The 24574-nt window shown below is 41.5% G+C and overlaps 1 protein-coding gene and 1 long non-coding RNA gene across 6 annotated transcripts in view; one reads left to right on the forward strand and one right to left on the reverse strand.

Moving 5' to 3' along the window:
- Positions 1-209: 209 nt before the first annotated feature.
- LOC128851342 (uncharacterized) lies at positions 210-9763 on the forward strand. Its single transcript, XR_008448695.1, has 5 exons — positions 210-531; positions 1608-2103; positions 8416-8503; positions 8613-8704; positions 8920-9763. It is a non-coding gene; the product is annotated as an uncharacterized LOC128851342 (long non-coding RNA).
- A 5071-nt stretch (positions 9764-14834) lies between these two features.
- The window catches only part of RBM33 (RNA binding motif protein 33), a 106634-nt gene continuing 96894 nt past the window's right edge, over positions 14835-24574 (reverse strand). For 4 of the 5 annotated variants that reach the window (XM_054057563.1, XM_054057564.1, XM_054057561.1 and 1 more), the window contains 2 exons: positions 21709-21797; positions 14835-21512 (listed from right to left, as the gene is read on the reverse strand). In XM_054057563.1, coding sequence (XP_053913538.1) covers positions 21464-21512; positions 21709-21797 — 138 coding nt within the window. In that variant the 3' untranslated portion in view covers positions 14835-21463. Of the gene's footprint in view, positions 21513-21704; positions 21798-24574 lie in introns of those variants that run through there. The other variant, XM_054057562.1, reaches the window with a different exon arrangement.

Raw genomic sequence — 24574 nt, forward strand, 5'->3', positions numbered from 1 at the left:
AGTGCTACTTTCATCACCCACTTGCAATAAAGCTCCTTTTTTTTCCCCTGGATTTGTCAGCACCTTCCTCTCCCACCAGCAAGTCCTATTCAGGACATTCCTAAGATATGTTTCAGAAGGACTTCTCATGGAAATGAGTAGTTTTGCAGCTGGTGTCGTTTAACTTGCCAGCTTGACCTGACACTCTGCCTGCCCCACGAGCCCTGCGAGGGATGCCAGGAGACTCTCCTGCCTCTCTGGGTGTAAAACTGGGCTGTATTCCTGGTAACCACTGCTCTCTACCCCCTAAGTGCCCAGATCAGACCTGGATGCTGGGCTGTTATCAATTGTCAACGTACGTTTTCATCTGCTGCCTCTCAGGAGCATCTTCTGGATTCAGCCTTCTCCATCCTGGGGCATGAAACAACTTGAATGAATGAAATTATGCATGTGTTTGTCCAGGGTCTAAAAATTAGCCAAAGAAGATGGATTTGTCATCAAATAATGAATCCAGCTAGCAGAGTCCCAGCCCAGGCTCTCTGCTCTGCCCAGGTAAGCCTTCTTCAGAGCTATGGCTGGGGAGCAGCCAAGAAACAGGTCCTATTCATGTTTCCCTGTTAAGTCAAATATGACTCGACCTGTATTTGCTTTTAAGGCTTAGAGACTGAAGGAAAATATTTTTGTTTGTTGAGAGAAGCAAAGCCAATTAAAAGAGATAGGTAAGAAGAAGCAGGGTGTTCAGTGCAGGATGACCATTGGTGCTACCATTGAATTATTTTTTAGACCTAGATATCTTTATTGGAGTTAAACCAAATCAGTGTCTTTGTGTATTTTGGTTCCTTTCTTTCCCAAAGAAACTTGGACATTTTGTTAAACTCCCTATTAATTTTACTTTCATTTTGGATAAAATGACATAATTTTAATGAAAAGCAAAAGCTAGAAAAATGCATTTTGTCTTGAAAGAATCACTTTCTGGTGAGGAACCATTTCCTTGTTTTTAAAGCCAGGGTTGTGATAATCCAAAATACTTGCACAGCTTTTGAGTCCCAAACCCAGAAGCTGTAAAAATATAATTTAATTTATACATGCATGCTGTGGATTTATTTTTCCAGCTAAGGAATGACAATACAGAAGCTGGATTCATTTTTGTGGTCTAATAGGTCAGTGCCGATTCACCATTTTAAATATGCACAGCCATAAATACACAACAAAACAAATTGTTGCTCTTGCTGTGATCCAAACCCCAAATTAAAAACAAATACAAATTAGAAATCCCCTTTAGAAATCCCATCTGTCTAAAGCTGCTGAAATATCATCTTGATGACAGAACTTCTTAGATAACAACAGCGCATAATAGTTGGACTTTTTAGAGTGTTTTTACTAAACTTCTTTTTTGTTTGTTTTGAATTTCCTAATACTTAGAGGCATTTTTAAATTCTTGACTGGGTGAGCCATGTGATTGCATGCGAATTTCAGATTATGTTTTCAAGTTAGCTTACAGCCTTCTTTGTTTGCAGCAAAGATGTTAAGAAGGCAAACCTGAAATCTTCAAGATCTGGAAGGGAAAAAAAAAAGGAAGCTAAAATAAAATTTGAGTTTAAAATGATCTTGTATTGATGTCATTGCAGAGTTGAAGTTGGTGTCAGGAGACCAGTCAAAAGTAGCACAGTGGAACCCTTGAAATCTTTGATGCTGGAAGCTACAGAAAACTATAAACCATCCAGCTGGAATCCTGCCCACCCACCTCCGCCTGTCTACAAGAGAGCAGGTCACCCTGGTCCTCCACGGGCACTCATTTGAAGGAGGTGAAGCATGATGCTACTGCATATTTTATAAAAGGTTCACTGCTGTCTGAAGGGAAGTCTTCCTGAGGAAAGTGTTTGACAACATGTTCATTAGAAAAGGTCTCATCAGATTTATTTGGAATGAAAGCAATGTTGGAGTGCAGAAACAGAGACTTCCCAGCTTGCAGAAATAAACAGTGTGGCTTGTATCAGAAACAGTGCGTCCAGCAGGAACAGGGAAGTAATCGTCCCATTGTACTTGGTGCTCGTGAGGCTGCATCTCAAATTCTGTGTTCGTGTCAAGAAAGACATTGAGTTGCTGGAGCCTGTCCAGAGGAAGGTAATGAAGGTGGTGAAGGATCTGGAGCACAAGCCTGATGAGGAGCAGCTGAGGAAACTGAGGTTGTTTAGTTTGGAGAAAAGGAGGCTGAAGAAGGTGTTATTGCTCTGTACAACTGCCTGAAAGGAGGTTGTAGCTACATGGGTGTTGGTCTCTTCTCCTAAGTATCAAGAGATGGGATGAGATTAAATGGCCCCAAGGTGCACCAGGGGAGGTTTAGACTGGATATTAGGAAACATCTCTTCACTGTAAAGGTTGTCAAATATTGGAACAGGCTGCTCAGGGAAGTGGTTGAGTCACCATGCCCGGAGGTATTTGAAAGACGTGTAGACATAATGCTTACGGACATGCCTTGGTGATGGCCTTGACAGTGTTAGGTTTACAGTTGGACTTGATGATTTTAAAGGTCTTTTCCAGTCATTTAGATTCTGTGATAATAGGTTCCTGCAGATCCTTCACAATTCCCCACGGGGTTTTGTCTTTTCTACCCAAGAGTAGATCTATAAATGCTGGAGAAGGGAGCAAGCGAGAGGAAGGGCTAACGTCAGGGTTGGGAGGTCCTTATGCTCCCGTCTCCCCAGCATCTCCTGACATGAGTTTCCAAACGGAGTCAACCTCCCCAACTTCCCTCATACTAGAGGGGAGTGAGTACCAGAATGATAACAGCACAAGCTGCCAAACACATTTTGGATCCAAAAGCAAAAAGAAGGAGTTTGCCAAAAAAATCTCGTGTTGGTTGAAATGACAATGTCCTGACATGCTGCCCAGAAGCATCATAAAGCCCTTTGGAGTCATTGAAACTAACAGTTACTCTCCCTGCATCTTTCTGGGCTGTGTCTGTGTTTTAGCCAATTTTGTAATAACATTACAGTGTTTCTAGACCTCTTTAGGCACTCTTGCACAAAGCAGAACCAGACACTAATGTAACTGCCAGCAGATCGCTGTCTTGCAGACAAGTTGTTAAGTCATTGAGCAGCAAAGAAACCAACCTTTTTGAATGAAAATTGCCAAAAGTCAGGTTTTGTAGCTAGACTTTGCACAGGCAAAAGTTAAAAGTTCTTGAAACATGCAGGTAAAGATGAAGCCATGCAAGGATAACTTTGTTCATCCTGCAGAGAGGAGGGAGTCAAAGTAATAAGTATAGCTTTAAAAGCACCTTGCCTTGTTTTGCAGGAGGATGCTGATGTTGAATGTGAGAGTAACAAGAGTAAGTCCCAAAAATGACTGCATCCTCCATGGAAATGAAGCTTCTTCTGTAGCGCACCTAAAACAAGAAGCCTCGCAACCCTCCATGCAAGAGCAGGAGGGAGCCAACATATGAGATAACTCATCCAGGAAGAATGCTGTTAAACATATCCGTCTAATCAGTTGTGTTGGCAGGTGACTGGACAACTGCAAAGGTTGAAACGCTAATTTGTGGTAGGAAGGAAGGGGCTTGAGCAATCACAGGGCTAATACCTTGAGCCCAGCATTGCACAAGAAAATAGAAGGGGTTTTAGATGAAAGAAAGATCAAAGATAAAAAGTCAAACAGAAAACGGGATGCATAGTATCAGATTGATTGGGTCAGTTAATGTAGAATGGTTCTTTGATAAAGTCAGCAATTTTTATTTTATTTTTAGACAGAACAATTGATCAAAGAAGAATTTGCAATGATGTTACATTAGTATATGCTACCTAAGCCCAAGAAGCTGAAAACAAGTGTGCGATCTGCAGGCTCAGCAAGGAGGGGCTGTGAAGTCTCACTGTGAAAATGGAAGAAGGAAACAAATGGCTTTCCTCAAGCATTGATTGTTTCACACATCTATTCTAGTACCCCTGGCAGAAAATTAGGAGTATGATGTAGTGGATGGCAAGATGAGACCTGCCATGGTCAATAAAGGTGACCAAAATGCTGGTCAGGAAGCACAAGGTCACCTTGACTAGATAACAAGAATGATGTGAAAAAGAGTAATAAAATGTGCACCTTGTGCACATAAGGAGTAAAAACAGTTATTCCCACTAGAAAATGGAGATAAGAGAGGAGAAAGGAATCCTACATGCATTAGCCACCTTCATGTAACTGTCATGAATGTGGCACATCCGTGCGAAAAGCTAATACAATGCTACAAGGTCTGAGATGAGTTATTTCCACCAGAGGTAGAGAAAAAGCTTTGGGAAGAGACACGTATGTGTAGGAAGGAAGGAGTTTTGAAGTTGAGGGTTTAGCTTAGCATTAGAGTGAGTCTGGTGATACAGAGATGTAAGAAGAAACCCGGGCAGTTGTGAACTCTGAAAGGTGAAGGCTTAGAGACAGGTCCTCTGCTGAATTGTTGCCTGTGCTACATGGACATTATCACCAACCAGTCACACCAGTAGTGGGAAAATAAGCACTCAGTAATGAATCACATCTTTCTAGGAGTTTTGTCAGGCTTCACAGATGTCTCTATAGCTAATTACTTGTTATTTAAAGCAGTGTTTAACTTGCACTTATATGTCAGAATAGATTTCCAGGCCTAACCTGCTGATGTAGGAGCAGTGGTCAAGAGACAGAGAGCTGCATAGATCAGGAGGTGTCCAGCTGGATTTAAGCACCAGAAAATCAGGTGTGTCGAACCCAGAAGTCTGGTGTTTGGCAGGACAGAGTTCTAGACTCAGTCCCAGGGTGGGTGTGGAGAGCCACAGCCCCGGATGGGATGCCTGGGAAGGCTCCCCTAAGGGTGCTGCAATTCTGGGTGGCTGCAGTGAAAGAGTTGGTATAGTGCAAGTTAGGAAGTGAAGTTATAACTGCTGTGGTGTGGGCACAGGTCAGCTCTGCTCCTGTCCAGCAGCATCGTCCCACCACAGAAAAGTGCACGGGACAGTGCCTGATGGAGCTTTCAATTTGGGGTAGTTCCCACATGGAGCAACAAAATGCACTGGTCAGAATATAGCCCCGTTTCTCCCCAGTATGAGGAAGCAGCCTTTGCCCAGTATGATGAAGGGACCTTTGCCCAGTAAGATGAAGGGACCTTTGCCAGGCCAAATCTTCAAGAGCAAACAACCCACCCAAAATATGTGCTCCCAGATTTCTCATAGTGAGTTTCCTTCAGTTCAAGAACCTGCTTTTCTTTAATATATCTGCAGTTATGATTGGATCAAAACCTCCCTTTTTTTTTCAGCTTCACTCCAGGTAAAGAAAATGACAATTAACCTGATTCTGTTGTGAGTTAATTCATTTATTCTCCAGGTGCCCTCAGTCTTGAAATTAATACCCCTAAAACACTGCTAAATATCATTCAAATCTTTCCCTTTAATTATGTGTATAATGAAGCTCATTTAGAAAGCAGCTATCAGGACGGAGATCACATTGCAGGCTTTACGCCTCTCCCACTACCATCCAAATCACTTTTTCCAGGTTAGGCTGACACTCGGGACTTTGCTCCCTGACCTTGGACGTGGCCATGCCCGTGACTCAGGGATGCTCTGTCACCCTGTCCAGCCTCCCAGCACCACCTGCTGACACCAGCAGCCTCATACAGCAGCAGCGCCTGGGAATTTTCAGCTCTGCCAAATATAGAGGAGAAATGGCCTCAGCAGACTCAGTTTGTGGTGTGTTATGGTTTTCCCTGCCATTCACTCGCAGGTAGAAAGGGTTCACTGGCAGGGATCACTTCGCATGCCTCTCACCTCTCCTTGTGTTAACCTTCCTCTCTGCTATGCACCAGCCACGCTCCTGCATCCCTCAAACACTTTAACTAAGCAGCAAAGTCGAGTTAAAGTGTTGTTTTCTACCTGTTCTCCTTTATGAATCTGCTACTTTGGTTTCCAGCCCTGAGGGCTATGAGCTGGACAGTGTTTCCACTGAATCCTCCAGCAAAGACTTTGCTTTCATCAAGCAAGGATGACACTAGAGCTTAGGGAACTTTCTCTCCTGAGGCCAAAAAACAATAAAAGAAGAGAGGTCGTACAAATCTTGCCATGGCCTCCTTCAGCTGCAGCAAGGGTGGTGTCAGAGAGGACTGAAGGCTCACAAATTTCCCTCAGCTAAGGCCCTGCAGTGGTCAAAAAGGACAGCGTGGGGGATGAGGCTGAGCCTGGATGCCCCGTGCTGAGGGCTTCGATCTCCTCTGCCATCGGGGGTGGCATGCACAGGGTACCTGGGCTCACGTACTGTGGTGTAATACTTAGCGTTTTACTCTCACTTAGTTTTTTGGCAAGTTAAATGTTTCCTTTCCAGGTTACTTTGGCTAAGCACCTTGAGTGGGCCACCTCACTGCCACTTCCACGGACGGCACCAGGAGCTGAGGAGCCAGTTTTCCAGGTTGTTTCGTTTGCAGCTGGTGCTCAGCTCAGGGAGATGTGTCCTGCAAAGCACACTCCCCCTGCCACTCCACTCCAGTGGGCTGCGCTTCCGGAGCTGGTTTCTTCCTTGCCTGTTTGTTATGATTCTGTCTAAAGACTTTGCAGGGGGAGACGAAATACACCCAAACCCTTTGTGATAGTTTCCTGTAAGTGGATTACAAGATTAGTTATATCTCTGGCTCAGTCCGGCCTGGGTTTTGCCATGCCCTCTCCAAAATCACGTGTTAGAACTGGTTCTTTAAGAATATTCTGAGGCATTTGGTAGCAAAAATGCTGCAACAAAGGGGTTTTTCTCTTTGCGATGGTTTTTTTTCTTGCGTTTATCCAGAGTGTTTCTGATAATGGCATAAGGACCATATTTCTGTGGTAAATGTGCTCTTACTCTCTTCATTCGCTGTCAGCCCCCAGCCCGCATGGAGGTCACAGCCCTCAGCTTGTCTACCCACCACACGCCCTTCAGCACCCTGCCCAGAACCCTCTCCTGGCACCTCTGGTCTTACCATGAGCAAGCAGACTCCAGCATGACCAACGCCACGTTCAGCATCAGCTCTCCCCAGTGGCCAGACATTGCTTCTGCCCACCCCATTGCTCCATGTGGGTCTGGAGGAGAAGGACCTGGGGGTGTTGATTGACAGCTGACTGAACATGAGCCAGCAGTGTGCCCAGGTGGCCAAGAAGGCCAATGGCATCTTGGCTTGTATCAGAAACGGCGTGACCAGCAGGTCCAGGGAGGTTATTCTCCCTCTGTACTCGGCACTGGTGAGACCACACCTTGAATACTGTGTTCAGCTCTGGGCCCCTCACCACAAGAAGGGTGTTGAGGCTCTGGAGTGTGTCCAGAGAAGAGAAACAAAGCTGGTGAGGGGGCTGGAGAACAAGTCTTATGAGGAGCAGCTGAGACAGCTGGGGTTGTTTAGCCTGGAGAAGGCTGAGGGCAGATCTTATTGCTTTCCACAACTACCTGAAAGGAGGTTGTGGAGAGGAGGGTGCTGGTCTCTTCTCCCAAGTGACAGAGGACAGGACAAGGGGGAATGGCCTCAAGCTGCACCAGGGGAGGTTCAGGCTGGACATCAGAAAAAAATTTGCTCAGAAAGGGTCATTGGGCACTGGCAGAGGCTGCCCAGGGAGGTGGTGGAGTCCCCATCCCTGGAGGGATTTAAAAGACAGGTAGACGAGGTGCTCTGAGGCATGGCTTAGTGTCAGATAGGAATGGTTGGACTCAATGATCCAAGAGGTCTTTTCCAACCTGGTGATTCCATGATTCTATGATTTTATTTAATGTCTCTCCATCACGAATTCTTACTGTAGATAAAGGAGGAAAGGGAAGGTAAGCACTTAAATTCAAAATGGATTAGAGACAGGCTCAGGCTCCTTTGGGGATGGATGGACCCGTTCCCGCATGGGCTGGGACTCCCCCCATCCCTCTGCCTGTGCTGGGAGAAGCAGCATGAACAGTGCAAAGGGTTTGGGAGGGGAGTGGGGAGGTTCTGTCCTGGGGGGAGAATTTCTTCCCACACCTGTGGGAATTGCATCATGAATTGTTGGCCTGGGGATGAGCAAAGGTGTGGTGAAGGACATGTACCAGCCTTAATTATTTAACTTTATGAGGTTGAGGAAGAAGAAAAGCCCTTGTACCATCATGCCTAGCATGAATCCTTGCATCCACAGCCAAAAATCACCTTTCTTAATACCTTCCAGAGAACTGGCAGCATTCCTTCTCTCTGTCTCTCATGCCGGCACATCCTCCCTTAAGAGACCAACAAAAGGCAACCTAAAAAAAAAACCTTGAGGACTGTTGTGAAGCTTGGCTTTTGTGTTTCTTGTCATAGGTAACTTCCCACCTTCACACAGGAAGCAAAACCAAATATGTTTTAACTAAATATCACCTTCACGGACAAGATGCCCGTCCCTTCTGTTGTCCACTCCACACTTTTGAAAACCTAGAGGGATTTGAATGCAGCATGTTGGGATTTTTTTCATTTGCTTTCAGGTTTTGGTGTTTCAAAGAAGCCACTAAGGAGGTGGGTGCTGATGATCTCGTTCTTGAAGATGGGGATTAAAAGACACCGTGGAACATGGTGAGAATGGCACCCATGCTTCCCCACCGGCTGAGCCTCCCTGGTGCACTATGACCCAGACCCTGTCTGGAGCTCCTGTCACTACAACCCTTTCTTCTGCTTCACAAAGGTATTTTTAGAAAGGACAGAAGTACATCTGGGTACAAGGAGAAAAAAAACCTGAAGAGGAATAAACCCTGAACCACCCGCTATTTCCAGGAGGTAGGAAAACCCATTTCTTTCCAATTGTCTCTGCAGCAGAGTGCTTGTTCTCCCAAACCATGCTTTGGCACTGAAGGTATCTCTTCACATTCGCTTGGGTCTCCTCCTGATGCCGGGGTTAAGAATCACCTTCACCTGACTCCTCACCCTGTTGCCAAGCCCCGGTTATCTGGAGATCCTGGGTCTATCTCACCTCTTCAATGCTTATTTTTTAGCAGTCGCATGAAACTGGGAGAGCCACAGGGAATGCACTGGTGACCAGGACCACTGGTGGTGGATGGAAGGACAGAAGCCCTCTCATGGATGTTTGGGTTTTATTATTCATCAGGTTGGCTGGCTCTGTGGGTGGGTTTTTTCGTTCTTTTGGGGTATTTTTAGGGTTTTGGTGGTATTTATTTATTGGTTTTGTATAAAACCTGTATTTCTCTACTCAGTAAATCACCCTTCTTTGTTTAACTATTATTACAGGAAGAGAGGGAAAAGTGAGGATGTGGCAGCTCCCAGACAAGTTTAACTCTTCCCTTTCCCAGACAATTAAAGGCAGAGGTTCTTTTCCTGTTAAAACAGGGGCATCCCACCAGCACAGCAAGGAGAGGGTGCTTGAAAGATGCTGTGGCTGCTGCCCCCCGGCTTGGTGGAGATGTGCTCTCTAAGGAAAACCGCCAGGGTGGCCACGAGGTTTGCCAGTCTATAGCACGTCGCCTTGTCACTAGTGACCAACACATTTCCTTCTGAGACCAAAGTGAGGGCGAAGAAAATAAGAAGGCAGCAGCTCACATCAGTGCTCCATACGCACTAAATGACTTAGTAAAAACCATGAGACCTCGGGCATTTACTGGGATAGTCATGGGTGAAATTCTCATCTCAAAATGCAAAGTCTCATCAGAAACAGCTACTTAAAGGAGGAGTAACAAAGCAGAGACTAACGCAGAGTCTTACTGAGTTGTTCTTTCACTGCTGAGGCTCTGCCAAGCCCTGTTTGCCCCGTGGTGGCTCACGGCAGCCATCAGGTGACCATGGGCATCATCTTCTAAAGAAACGAGATGAGTGATGGTGACAGAGCATCGCCAGGCTGTGGCTGTGGCTGTGGCATCCACTCACACTCCTGAGCTAACCTGTGATGATACATACTTTTGCTTGTGCAGTTTGCATCACAACCCTGGACGGGCTCTTGTACAATAATAGTTAAGTCATCTACAAGTCAAGCAGCAACACAACTAATATTGACAGAGAAATACGCTGGCATTCAAACCACCACCATGGCCACCACGCTTATTTTTCTGTCTCATTTCATGTTTCTTGCATGCTTGAAATATTTAGGGTTGGATTTGTGTTTAAAAAGGAAAAAAAGGATCTGGCTTCAGTGCCATCTGTGAGGACGTAGGTTTTGCACTGGAGCACTGCAAGTCCTTTGCTTCCCAGATCCAAGTCAAAGTATCCACCATCTCCAGGCTGCATACAAACGCACTCATCATGTTTGTTCCCTGCAACTGATTAGAAAAGAAGAAAAAAAGGTGCTTTTAGACCCTAATGCACATTTTGCAATAAGAAACAACAGGCTCTTGCTTTGAAATAAAAAGGGCCAAGAGACACTTGCCAGTTTTAATCGATAATGCAAGGAATGTTTTGGCTCTGGGCTCATCCCTGCAAGATGTTGTGACCAGAAAGATGGGAGAGATGCACTGAGTCACTGAAAGACATCACCCTGTAGAAGAAAAACCGTAGTGTAAGATGCTTGTGAGAGGTTTAAGCAACCTAGATGTAGGCATGGAAACTGTCAAAAGGATCCTGCCTCCTCAGGGGACAGCCCCTTCATCAGCAGCATTCACTGTGTGAGGACCCATTTCACCTCTCTGAGAGGGGGTAATTATTTCTTGTCAGTTAGACTCAATCACTGAACTCTAAACAGCTGGTGGTAGAGAACCATTTAGCCTCATTTAGCACCGTGATAGCCTTTTAGCTCCTCCACATTTCACACGGTCTCTGCCATTTCACCCATAAATTCTCCTTTAAAAAAAAATCATAAAAATTTATGAGGGCAAAAAAAAAAATAGGCATAAAATGAAGGCAGCTAAGAGAAAAGGTACTAAAATTTTCAAATGAAGATGAGGTTACGTACCCCCAGCTGTTTGAAGTGCAGTGATTGAGGGTCTCGCTGATGAGGGATGATTACATTCCTCCTGCTCCTCACCCCCATTAAAGGCGAAGTGCATCCTCTCTCTGGATACAGCTGATTAATAGTAACACAGGGAAGACCTGGGAATAACTGCATCTTCCCTGTTTTGATGTGATCCATGTATTTTCCTGACCTTAGTGAAGGAAAACAAGCTCTTTCCAACAAGGTAGCACCTTTAAATAGGTTTATAGTAACAGGAATTGGGGAGTTCTCACTTTGCACAAAGGCCGGTTTGTGGCAGTCTTCAAGATGGAGAATATACAAAGAAATCTCCTCATTCAGTTAATCAGGGTTTTGCTTCCAGGACTGGTTTTGCCATGTGAAAATCCAGGCTAGAAACAGGAAGGGACATTTACAAAGCAGGGGTTTTCAGGCAGCACCCTGGGCTCCATTGACCAAATATCTCCCTGGGACTTGGATTTTGCATCAATAATCTTATTCAATAATAAGATTAATAATGATGATAATAAAAAGAAAGGCAAATGATAGGAAGTGACAAAGAACAAACAGATATTTGGGCCACTGAATACTTGCAGAGAAGACTTATGAATTTGAAAGCAAATTCATGGCAGACTCTCTGTTTTATTAAAGACCTATCTAAGCACAAAGTGGTAAGGATTCAGACAATGAATGTTTAGAGTGTTATTTGTAATTTGATTTTCTATCAACTCAGAATCTTAGAATCATTTGGGTTGGAAGGGACCTTAAAGATCATTTAGTTCCACCCGCCGTGCCATGGGCAAGGACACCTCTCACTGGATCAGGCTGCCCAAGGCCCCATCCAGTCTGGCCTGGAACACCTCCAGGGATAAGACAGCTACAACTTCCCTGGGCAACCTGTTCCTGTGAAGAATTTCTTCCTAACATCTAGTCTAAATCTTCTCCCCTCCAATTTAAAGCAATTCGCCCTCGTCCTATTACTACATGCCTTTGTAAAAAGTCCCTCCCCAGCTTTCCTGTAGCCCCTTCAGTACAGGAAGGTCACTATATGGTCTATCCATCCAGAGCCTCCTCCAGGCTGAAAAACCCTAATTCTCTCAGCCTGTCCTTGTATGGGAGGTGCTTCAAAGTCCCTGTGATTTATCTTGGATAAAACAGCTTGAAGTCCTCAGCCTCCTCCGCGGTGAGGGCTCTAGGAGCAGCCGGGAATCCCCATCCCCTGAATACCTTTTGACCACTATCAAAACACGTGGTAGCTTTTCTTGGAAGCTTTTAGCTATTCCCTGAGCTCTCAAGCCCTGCCAAGTGGGATCCATGCTATCCATGCATTTGACCCGCTGCATAGACACATGAAGAAAAAAGCCTCCAAACCCTCTCTCTCTCTGTTCTTATGAGCTTTTCTACAAAGAAAGAGTGTGATGTTGTACAAGAATATCGAAGTTTCAGAAGACACAGCCTGATTTGTTAGTGACTCAAGAAAACAGAATTGGAAAAGGCTGCTGATGCTATTTAGTCCATCCTTTTGCTGTTGCCTTCCAATCCTTACGGAAGTAGAATTCTCTCATCAGTAATTTAAAGAAAACTGGTGGTTAACTAGCAAACGATAGTGGAATGTGGGACTAGAATCAGAAGAAATGGAAATGCTCAGCTCCCAAGTCCTCTGTGAAGCATTCCAAATGCCACTCGCATCTACGTAGAATGATTTTCCTCAGTCAGCATCTTTAATTTTTTTGCCAGATGAAGGCATACCTTCCCCTGGGATCTTTTCAAAACAGCACGGATGGGTGAAAATATTTAACGTACATCCCATAGTTACTCGAATTGACATTTGAAACCAAGGAGCAGTGGCACTGTGTGACCAGTCAATTCTCATTGAATCCATCTAAGGATGCTTTCTGTAGCTTAAGCCCTAGTCTTTTAAAGGCTGAATGTGCAGAGCAAAAGCAGACAAAATCTTTGATAGCTGAACCATTCAAAAAAGCTCCCCAAAACAAACATTCACAATGAGAGTTCTACTTAGGGCAGTAGGGAGATGGCTGATTGGGTTGCAGTTCTGAAGTCCTGCATTAAATCTTCATAATATACATAACAGTTCAATTCTGGAAGAGTCTGAGCCATTCATCCTTAAAAGGCAAGCACCTTTCTTTCTTAATTCACCACATCTATACATCAGCTATCTGCAATTAATTCACTGCTCTCTTTTCTCAGTGACATTTACTGCAAAAATCCTTATTTATTAATACCAGAATGGGTGCTCTTGCACTTCACAAGATTAAATTTAATCTCACCTCTTTTATTCTAATTCTCTAGCTCATCCAGTTCCTGAAAGATGCTCTGATCCTCCCCCAAACCCTCCCTCATCCATTTCCCAGCATGCTTGGCGAGCACACTCCAACTCATCCTGCCCAAATCATTACAAATTAATTACGGTCAATCAAGACCAATTTTTTAATCACTCCACTAGGCAAATCAAAAATTTGATTGTAAAGGTTTATTTGTACCTCCCTCGGTCACTCCTTTTCCACCCCCCAGAATAACTAGCTTTTAGTCTCATGGATTTCCTCCATTACTTTGCAGTTTTCAGCCTTCTAATTCTCAAAGATCTAATTTTCTTTAACGTTCTACCAGTTCATAAGCTGGAGGCTTTACCTTCTAAACCATATGGACTCTTTTTCCTGATCCTAACCTGGGCTGTCAAAAAGGGAGATTGGTTTCCCCTGTGCTGTGCAATGGCCAATCTCTTCAGTTTATTGCAAGAGTGATGCTGTGTTCATCAGTGCATCAAATTCACTAAAACACATCTTGTGCCCCAAGACTGCAGATTAACAGAGGAAAGAAGGTACAAATATATATATAACACATTATATATATATATATAAATATATATAACTCATTATATATATAACACATCAGGGCTTGAGTTTTGAAGGTTTTCAGTGAGGTTTACTTCTGCTTGGAGCTTTCTGTAGAGGAAGAGATGTGGAAGACGAGTTGCAGTTGGATGGGTATTTACAGTTTGCTCTTACTGTTAATTCAAAGCAAAAATACCAGCTGAAAACTAAGTTGGAACTTTGTAAGCAAAGATGGTTATTCTTACATGGCTCAGAGGCTTTTCACCTCCATGAGCTTTCTAAGGTTGCTGCATTGCAGGTTCCCAACATGTCGTCTATCGGGAGGCAGAAACAAACTACTCAGAGTATCATTAGTCTGCCCTCAGGCAATTATGTTCTCTTGAGATCTATCCCCAGTAATGGTGTGACATGCTAGTAATGCTTCAATGAAAACGTACATGCTGGATCACAGGTAGCCATTCTGCAAATGATAACAGGGTCATAGGGGGATTTTTTACATTTAACTTTGTGAATAACAAACTACTGAAAAACCTTACAAAGTGCAAGGCAGATGATTCTGACCCCTTTTCTTGATACATAGCATGCCACTGGAATTAACCTTCATTGATGTTGTGCTTACTAAAATACTCCAGAACTTAATATACAGTAACTTTCCTTTTGAAGGGTGGAATAATTGAAGGATATTCCATTTGAGTGGAATGGCCAATGCCTTCAAATACGTGTTGATATAATTGTGTTCACAATATAATTGACGATGGCCATACTGAGCTTGCTGACAGCTTCTCTTTATGTCATAAATTAAGGGAGGCAATATTTGAAAGCAGACTTCTTTTATTAGACACGTCAGTATGGCTGAAAAGAAGCAGAAAAGCTTTTACACTCACAAACTTTCCTCCTAAACCTATAGGATCCTTGTAACCTCCAGATCCCTGCAACTAACCACACCGACACAAGCCCCTTTTTGCCATCACCCATCCTCAGTCACTGTTTTTCCATCTGGGGCATCTTTGCACAGCTCTGAAAGAATGCCATTCATAATGCTGATGTAAAAGTAGGGGGCCAGAGATGCCACCATAATAAAAATGGTAAAAGAATACAGTGTGTGAAGCTTTTTCCTTCATGTTTGAAGTTCTAAGTTGTACATCAAGCGACAACAGAGGAAGCATGATAAAGAACAAGTTTTATTGACATATTTTAGGTACAATAAATATATTCACACGTTGACATTTGAAACATGGAATTACATGTAAAATATCTTGTACAAGAGGTCATCTTTGTGGTTCCATTTTTACATTCACTTAAATAGGTATGACAAAGATCTTTTATGCAAGCGGAGGATTTGGTAAAGTTCAGTATTACATTCAAGAAATTAGCAGTAAACATCTTGTGCAGATGACGCTGTAGAAAACATGAGGTAGACGAACCCTCACTGGAGTCAGTATGATATAGTCGTCTGATGAATTTATATCCTGAACTGCTAATAAACAAACTCTGCAATCCAGATTAGAGCAATACATTTGAAGTGATTCTCAGAACACCCAAAAATATACAGTGTTTAAGACTTTACAGGTTAGGAAGGATCACATTCAGTAATAGTAATAGGAGGTAGAATTTTGTCGACAGTGTTCGTATTTCTACATGGCAATAAAAAAAAAGTGCTATTACTATCACTGAATTCAAGAACAGAACTCCTGAAAAAGTGAAAAGGACAAAAGAGGAGTTAATGCTGTTTTGCCTGGCTTGCCACAAATGCTAGAGCATGTACACAAAACGTTTTAATTCTCCAACACAGGTAAAACTGCAAAGGAAAACCGTTAAGTGATGCTTCTCCAGTATTTGGGGATGGGCAGCATCTCCTAAGGTGCAATACCTGTAAAAGCAACCTGAATTTTATGTACCAAAGACCGCAAAGAAAATTACAGTGCAACGTGCTTTCAGGAAGGCTTCCGGTATCCTCAAAAGAGCCTGTAAGAACAAAAAAACAGAGTGGAAGATTGAAAGCAATGCACACAGACAGGAAAAGGTCCAGAGAGACGAACAGAGAGTGGAAAGAGCAGGAACATAACAAGGATACAAATATCCTTGTGTGAATGAAAGAATAGGGGCAAATGAGATGGAAATGAGGTGAAGCACAGGGCAGAAGAAAAGGGCACCACAGGAAAAAATAAAGTTGACTTAGGGGCACTTTGTACCAATAAAAATTGTGTGCAATGGTACCGATGATCAGCTGTGAAAAATGAGTGTTAGCATCGTGTCTTTGCTGTATCTGAAAGTGAAAATGTATATTAACTAGCAATTAAACTGCTGAAAGACACTTCACCTCCTGCAAAAGAAATCCTGCAAAAGAGAGTTTTTGTTATTATATAAACAGAAATAAAACAGTAAACTTCCAAAGTCAGTCTGACAGACACTAGGAAAAAATAAAAGGCATATTAGAAACCATTAGGTACAAAGAAAATCCTGACACACCGAACGGACGTAACATCAATAGAGCGGTGTTTTAAATTGTGATCTTCCAATTGACTACACACAACATTGCAACACAGCCACATTAAACTGTACACAGGTTCTTGTACAAAAATGTTCTTAAACTGTAACACTGTTTAAAATTATTTAAATGGTAAAAAAATTACCCAAGTACTGTTACACTAAATAAAAGCAATGTAACCTGTTGAAAATCAGTGTATATATAAAGCCCATTTCCAGTTAGTTAGAAAAATCAGTGCATCCAACCAAGAAGTAAGAAAGCAACACAGGCACCTAAAAGACCCAGTGAGATTCACTTTCCCCTTGAGGTTTTCTTTAGTGCAAAAGGGACCAAAATAAGTACAGAAGTAGAAAACAAGAGGTGTTTTTTAATAAAAAACCCCAACTCTCCAAAAAGCAGTTTTATGAGGAATAAAATGATCCTTCCCAACCATATCATACCAGAAGATGGTATACGTAAGGATCCAATATGAATCAGTGGTTTTGTACACAAGACCCTGTGCTCATGTGAATAATAAATCACCTATATGATTAAAAATCAGGTTACAAAGAAACCTGACATAAAATCCTTAGGATTTGATACTAATTGAAGATAAAATACTTTCAAGTATTATGTTTATGAATTAATTAGAGATTAACACATGATTTAAGGTAACATTGAAACAAAACCTCTATGTTACCCTAAACGACCTTTATACTCTAACTTTCTGCAACCTTTTCAGTACGGGTTTCCTGCACATTTAATTTCTCATCCAACACGCTGCTAAAAATCAAATAAGAAGTACAAAAACTAATTTAAAAAAGGGTTGTCTCCCTGAACAAAAATGCCTCTCTGACAGTGAATGGGTGCAGCTAATTTTCTACCTTCGAGTACCACAACCCACATAAACACAGTACTATGCGAAGGACAAGAACAACACAATACTACACCAGAGAACAAATCTAGGCTATCTGTAGAGTTAGACAAAAAAAACCCCAGTCAAAACAAAACCCCCAAGGAATGAAAACCCACACCCTCCTGCCCGCCCTCTCACCACAGCTCCACGGGCAACGCACCCACACACACATACAGACACGCATTTACTGTGTGTAACTACCAGGAGCGCCCACAGCAGCCTCTGAAAAACTGCACAATTTCAACAGATAAAAGGTTTAAAAAAAAATTTAAAAAAAAAAATCAGCACCAAGTAAAAGTTTTTTTCTTATTCCAAACAGGTAGATCATGTTAAGGGAAAATTATGGAAGATCCTCAAGGTTATTCTGAAACAACCTGCAGTTTTATTACAAATCTCCCATCTATACCCTTGCAGTGGATGCAAGGACTAATATCAAAGGACTAAAACGCTCCGTCTGCTTGTTATTTCATTGGCTAGAAGGACTTTTGGCAGAAATTTGGAAATCTGGAGTGATTCTTTAGGATTAAACTGGGGAACATACGATGTATCTGAAGATATTTTACAGAGGGGGTGACGATATTTACTGTAATATTGCGATGTACCTGGGCCAAGAACACTATCCCTGTCTAAATTTATTCACTACCACTACTTAAAGAGAAATATTTGCATGCGAGCTTCTCCAGCTATGAAGACGCTACCGACCTGTCCTCCTCCTGCCTAGCACCAATGACGCTGAGCTTTTCAAACACTGCGTATCCTCCCATCATACAGTATGTGTGCCACAGTAGTTGCTAACATTGTGATGAACAAATGTGTTACATGAGCAACTTGAATCACGTGTAAACCCAAAATATTCCAAACTTTTGAGAACAATGTTACAAGACAGACCTAATTTGTACTTGTACAGCACAATGGAACAAATCTAGAAACCCCACTCCTTGGCCTGACAGTTGCACTGCAATTCCCCTCAAAAGTTAAGGACAGATTTTTTTTTTTTAAATTAAGAAAAAGTAAATCATTCTACTAAAATACCACCAATCATATGGCCAATCCAATCTTTTAGTCGAGGCAAAATATGATTAGTTATAAAATGAGTTCTCCAGTACTACAAGACAAAACCAAAATAATCTGGGAGGAAAAAAAAGTTGGCTCCAAATAATCACTTACTGGACTTGCCTATTAAAATAATTATAAAATTATGCTAATAAAAACTGTGAACAAATAATACACAGGTCAGGAAATATGTATTGACTTACTAGCATCTTTATAAAAATTTGAAGATATACACAAAACCACATCAACATTTATGGAACTGTATCCATTAAACTTAGATAAGACAACACAAAAAACTAACAAATAGCTAAAATGTGGTTGACTGTAAGCAGTTTGAGTAACATTTTAATTTTAAAAGGTCAATATTTACATACTACATTAAATGCTTTTTCTCTCTCCATTTTGCATTGTATTTTGAACGCATCATACAGAAAGAACAAGATAATGGTTGCAACAGATCTTCCAAGAAAGATAACTTAAGATGCTCAGAATTAACTATATGCTGAAAGAGAACATAGCAAGAACATGTCCGTCTAGCTTTATCTCTACTTCCTTTGGGTCATTTTGGGAGGGGACAACGAATGGATCTAAAAGAGCTATATGATCCAAACTGATCATTGCCAAGAGATCCAGATTTAAGTCAGGATTTGAGAACTAACAAAACACAAACATTTTAACAAATAACTTGCCTAATTGCTAACGAGGTTGTTTAAGATATGGTGACAACATAGGGTGTGCATATGTATGTATGTGTATAATAAAATGCATATAGACACACATACATATAGTATGTTTACACACAGTAAGATCCCCAGGTGCTGCAATAAGGAGCTAAAATCACCACCAGCGATTCACTGGCACCACCTATGCACAAGCAATAACCTACTGCAACCGCCTTTAAAGAGGATGCATCTAGTCATTAAATAGGCATTGCTTACGTTGCCTCCTACACTTAAACAGGTCTGAGGTGATTTTGTCTTTATTCCAAAGCCACACATTTGTCTCAAAAAAAATTTTCTTTTTAAAAAACCCAACTGAATAAAAGTTCTTAAGTTGGCTGAACCTCAGCCTCTTTGGGATGGATTCAAAACCCAAAGCAGGAGTGTTTCTACAAACTTCTTTGACTTTTGAATCAAACCCATATTCTCAGGCTCCAAGAAATCCTCTATCCCCAATAACGTTTCCTCCTGACAGGACAGCTTATCAACTGCAGATGTTCCTACTGCTGAACTCAGCTGCTGGCCTGTCTGGCACTTGTATCTAGCCCAGATTTCCAGACACGCACTATTATCATCACTCCACTTCAAGAGTGTCTTCCTATCCTTCTCATTACAGAGAAACTGGTCCCTAAGAGGGGGATGAATAACTGCTTAATGACTCATTGTAAGGAAAAGCATTTATTTCATAAAAATAAAAATTACATAACCTGAGAAGGCAGCGTGGGGTCCTAGTGCTCAGAGTGGCAGATCACCTTGCTGAGTCTTCAGGGCTGGCTCCCACCAGGCACTTCCTACCTGTGGCTCATTCTCTGTCCTGGGCTTGGGTCTACCCTGAGGCACTAAAAGCACTTTAAGTACAGTAACTGTGCTAAATGTTACTCGGTATCATGCCGAAATGGGGAACTCCACAGATGAATGTCAAAAACTTCCATACAAAAATTCTCATGATGTTACTGCATCTCCTAAGTTGTAAATGGGCTTAGTGCCACCTCTCAAATTTTTTTCCCAGTGCAATTCTTTCCAAAGTACCACATTATTCTATATTATGTCGATGAACAAAGAACAGTTTTTGACCTAGAATCCTTTCAACAGCATTTACTATTCAATTATTATTTTTAGTAATTTCTATGTAATTGAAAATACAGATCAAAATTGTAAGAAAGCCAATTAGGTCTTTGTGAGGTGGTTACCATTAAATCTTCAAAAAAAAAATCCTATGCTACTATAAACTCACTTCCCCCCTTGGCATGCCTATTTTGGATTCCATTTGCAGCTGTTTCATTACATACCAATAAGTGTTCTTCTGTGGTCACTCAGGTAAAAAACCTACAGGGTTTCTGTAAGTCCCCCCTTCTAATAATAGGTGGAGTGCTTAAGTGTATTCCTAAAATAAAGAATGAAGCAAAAGCTCACAGTCTAAATACTCTGGAAATGTTCATAAAAACGGGAATCCAATATAAAGATGACATTTATACAAGTTTATTCAGAAGTAACTGAAAAAAATTCTTCCCTTGGCAATACCATCTAAATGGTTCTAAGCAAAAGGAAATATGGATTTTACTTCAAATAAAATATAAGCTGCTTAAGGTTTGCACAAAATTTTGTGGAACTGCCACATTCCTGAGCAGATTCACAATGTCCTGAAAGTCCCATATTTATTGGGAACAACACATCAAACCAAGTCCTTTCAGTCATGGGTTTCTTATGGTTCAGCATTAGTCACAAAATAAATCTCGAAGAAAAAAACCTAATCAAAACACAGTATATGGCAGTCATGAAATCCTAGCCCAAAAGAACTACTAGGAATGCGCCAGTCTTCCTGTGTAATAGCTTTGAGTTGAGCCACTAAATATTTCTTTTTCCATGTATCTGGCAACGTCATTTAAAACAACCTAGTTATCGCTTGGGAGCTCACTACCCCACAATGGTACTTTAGGGCAAAGATCCTCGTTTTTAAAAACCAAGGGAAAATACAGCAAAGTTATTCCTACATATTGTATCATGGAATAAGTGGAGTTGGAAGGAGAAGGTGGAAGTTTGTGTTGGAATAGACAAACGCAAAGACAGACAACATATTTACAAGGTAGAAATTACAGTTTTCCAGTGTCACCTCCAAAGGCTCTCAGCATACCGCTATTCAGTGAACACGTTTAAACCTATGCAAGAAATACCTTCTGTGCCCTCAGATATACAACATAACTGTATGTATTTTGTTTAGAAAAGTGAATTTTCATTCAAACACTTCGCACTGAAGATAAGAGCAACCATTATCAAATATTCTTTACTATGAAGACAGTTTCTAGATCTTTCGATGTAAACGTTCTCTCTCAAGTCACTGTGGTCACACAGCAGGATCTTGAAGAACAGTGTCTACACGCGTTGAAAGCATTTTGAAAAAAAAAAAAATCTGTATTTCTACGTGGTTACAACAGAACACGAGCAAACTGAACAGAAATTCCACCTTTGCTGTTCCTCTCAAGTTCAGCTCTTCTGGAGGACGTCTCGCTGCTTTCTGTAGTTCAATATAGCAATTAAAGACTAAGCTGAAAGGTTTCACAACCCGATGGTTATGTCACTGTGTCTTGTGTAGCTCCACAGTACGCTCCTGTTAGTGTCAGGGTTTCTCTCAGCAGACATCACTCAACTATCAGTGCCACGTTTATGTGGGAGAGATCTATCATGTGCCTGTTAAAAGTTAAAAGAAATTTAAACCTGGTACTCAAACTGATTCTACGGGTGGAGAACAGACAAAGAGGTTCTATGAAGGTCACTGATAAACAGACGCTTGATTAGAATAAGAAAAACATTGAGCAGAGAAGACTGATTTAATCTTTTGAAGGGAGGGAAGGAATTGAGGCAGCAGCAGCGCTTAATTATTTACCTGTGGAATTTCTGTTGAAATGCTAAAGCATGTGCTGGCTCCTTAAATTTTGCTATGGCTTTCCGTTGTTGAGGAAGCATCTGTAAACTCTGCAGAGAAAAAAAGACCAAATATATATTTAGTATTCATTTAAAGTTCTCTTTAAATTAATTTTGCATCAAACGCATTGAAATTCTGTCACATTTCTTTGCTTAGTAACACTTATTGGTGTCCAGGGAATGGAAAGAGACTTCTCAGACTGCAGTCAGGGACCCAGCGGAAGATATTTGAGCTGGTGTGTTAAGCAGCTGCACCAACTGGAAAACCCACAACATCACTCCTTAAGCAAATGCAACAGCTCTTCGGTTCGATCCATTTGGATCAACCAAACCCTGCAGCCGAACTCTCACCAACCGAAAGACAGATGTTCAGCTGGGCACAGCTCGACTTCACACACAAGTGCCTGAAGTCATTCACCTGATGTACATCAAAGGATCAAGGCTTTCAACAGGTTAAACAGGACAGTGATAGGAAAAGAGTGTAGGATTTGATCTCTAGACTGCATATCCTCCTACTGTTTTAACAAAATCAGGTGTCTAGCTTCTGGTAGACACTACAGCCACATAATGCCAGTGAGATGGCTTCAGTCACCACTTCCAGGTCCTCCTACTAATGGGCAATCATGCAACACACATCTAGAGAAACAAGTTCATGGGATACATGCTTCCTGTACCACAAGGGCAACATTTCACAATGCTCTAAGCTACTATCAAAATCCTCCATCCTGTGCAGAACTGTAGTCTCCAAAACTATACCATGCCTCAGCCAGGGAGTAGAACAGCTCATGTCCTTGCTCCCTTTTGCAGCAGGAATAGGCAAGGCAACAAGGAAATGGTTCTGGAGAGTAGTCCTGTGGCCTCTGTAATGACAAGTTATCAAACTTACTAAGGCTAATGTCAATGTTTTGGACTAGCACTTTAATTAGAATGGTATATTTTTCAAAATGAAACTTCAGGAATATGAAAAAGTGAAATTTTACACATTAAGTAGGTACACACTCAACGATCAATGAAAACATGCAACAGGTATTCAGTATCACAAAATATTCAGCATAGAAGTATTGATCCATTCACCCCACTGCCTGTGAACGCAGGCCACAAATTTCACAGTAACTAGGTTAAAACAGATCTCCTGAAGGCTTCAATCAACATTTTAAAGCTCCATGTCACAGTGATTCCACTACCTCACAGCAGGTTTTGGATGTTTAATGGCCAACATTCCTCTTTTCTTTGCATAAGTTTCTATATAAGGCAAATCCAATCCTGTACTGAGCTTTTATATTGATATTTTTGGCACCTGAAAACTTTTCTAGATTTCATTATAACCTCCTGGTGGATATGTATAAGGGTAATTCTCTGTTCCTGCATCCTCCCTGGCACTCAATAGCACGCCTCCTCACCTGGATGATTCCAGCAGTCTGATGGTCAGTCTCCAGAACATCAAATTTCACCTGAAATAACCCTTTATCATCACCTAGATTATTTTAAAAGGTACCGAAAATCTTTATACAAACAACTATTTCTTGGGAAACTACGTACAATCCCACTCCTTGATACATTTTAAGGGTAACATACTTTGAGATCTCGCAGTGAAATTATTTTTAATTCAACTAACATGTTCCCTGTTCATTCAATCTAAAGCAGCACTTGAAGAAACACGTCAAATGCCTAGATGAAATTTGCTATTAAAATTGCCTACTTATAATCTCTTTTGAACAGGTAAGACTCGTTGATAAAATGCTTATTTAACAAGAGCCACGGCGCCTGACAGTCATAATTCTTCATTTCTAAGCCTGACAATTCAGCCCTAGGCTCTTTCTGTAACTTATCTATCTGTGATTCTGAAGTCATTAATTTTGGCAGTAGCTACCTTGCATCCTCATGTAATTGACAAGAAACCTCCCTCTCACTTGGAAAATCACAAAATTTTAATATTTTCATCACTTCTGTGATTTCAGAGTGAAAGCTGAGGAAAAGGTAAAGGATGCAGCAAACCTGATAAGCATCAGTGGGTTAACTTGCACTGTACAGTTTTTGGAAAGCTGCTACAACCGAAAGGTTTAGCTAAATGACTGCAACTTCTTCATTTCTGAGTTGGTGGGAATGGGGTTTAGCTTTAAAAAAAGAAAAACACTTGGCAGGTGATTTTTGTTTGTTGTTTTTCTTTCTTTTATCAGAAAGCTCTTGACAAGGTTAAGCACGTTTTATCCACAAGAATACAGTCACACTGAACAAAATATGAATGAAAGACCTTGGACAAAGCTAAGATTTCCTGGAGGTTATCTGCTGGAGTGGGTGAAGGAGGAGTTGAAGTTTGTGTTCTCCTCCTTCACTGACGTCACTTTATTATCATTTATAGCACTGTATCTAATATATGTTCTCTTGACACCACTCTTCTGGCAAGAAAAGAACTAAGGACTAAGTCCTATCGCCGAGGACTAATTTCCGAAGATTAAGAATTAATCAGAGCCATTAAGTAAGATTAAGAAATAAAATTTAGAAACAAGAGACTGATAGAAGTTGAAAAAAAATCTCTGAACTGTAATAAAAAAAATAAATCTGTTCCGTTCAAAGAACTCCACACTTTTAATATGAGAAAAACCTGTTTGAATCACTGAAAGGATGAATATTTCAGAAAACATTCAGACAAGAGGAACTGCAGAAGAACCCGGAGATGCATCATTTCAGCTGTACCCTACATGTCTGCTTTCACCTGCTTCTCTCCCCTCTCCTGAACCATCTCCAGCCCTCCTGCTGACAGTCAATCCTCAAAACATCAGGTCTCACTCAACCAACAGAGAAGAGTCTCCCAATGCTTTATGCTGCAG

The sequence above is a fragment of the Cuculus canorus genome, chromosome 2 (assembly GCF_017976375.1).
Source record: "Cuculus canorus isolate bCucCan1 chromosome 2, bCucCan1.pri, whole genome shotgun sequence".
NCBI classification, from domain to species: domain Eukaryota; kingdom Metazoa; phylum Chordata; class Aves; order Cuculiformes; family Cuculidae; genus Cuculus; species Cuculus canorus.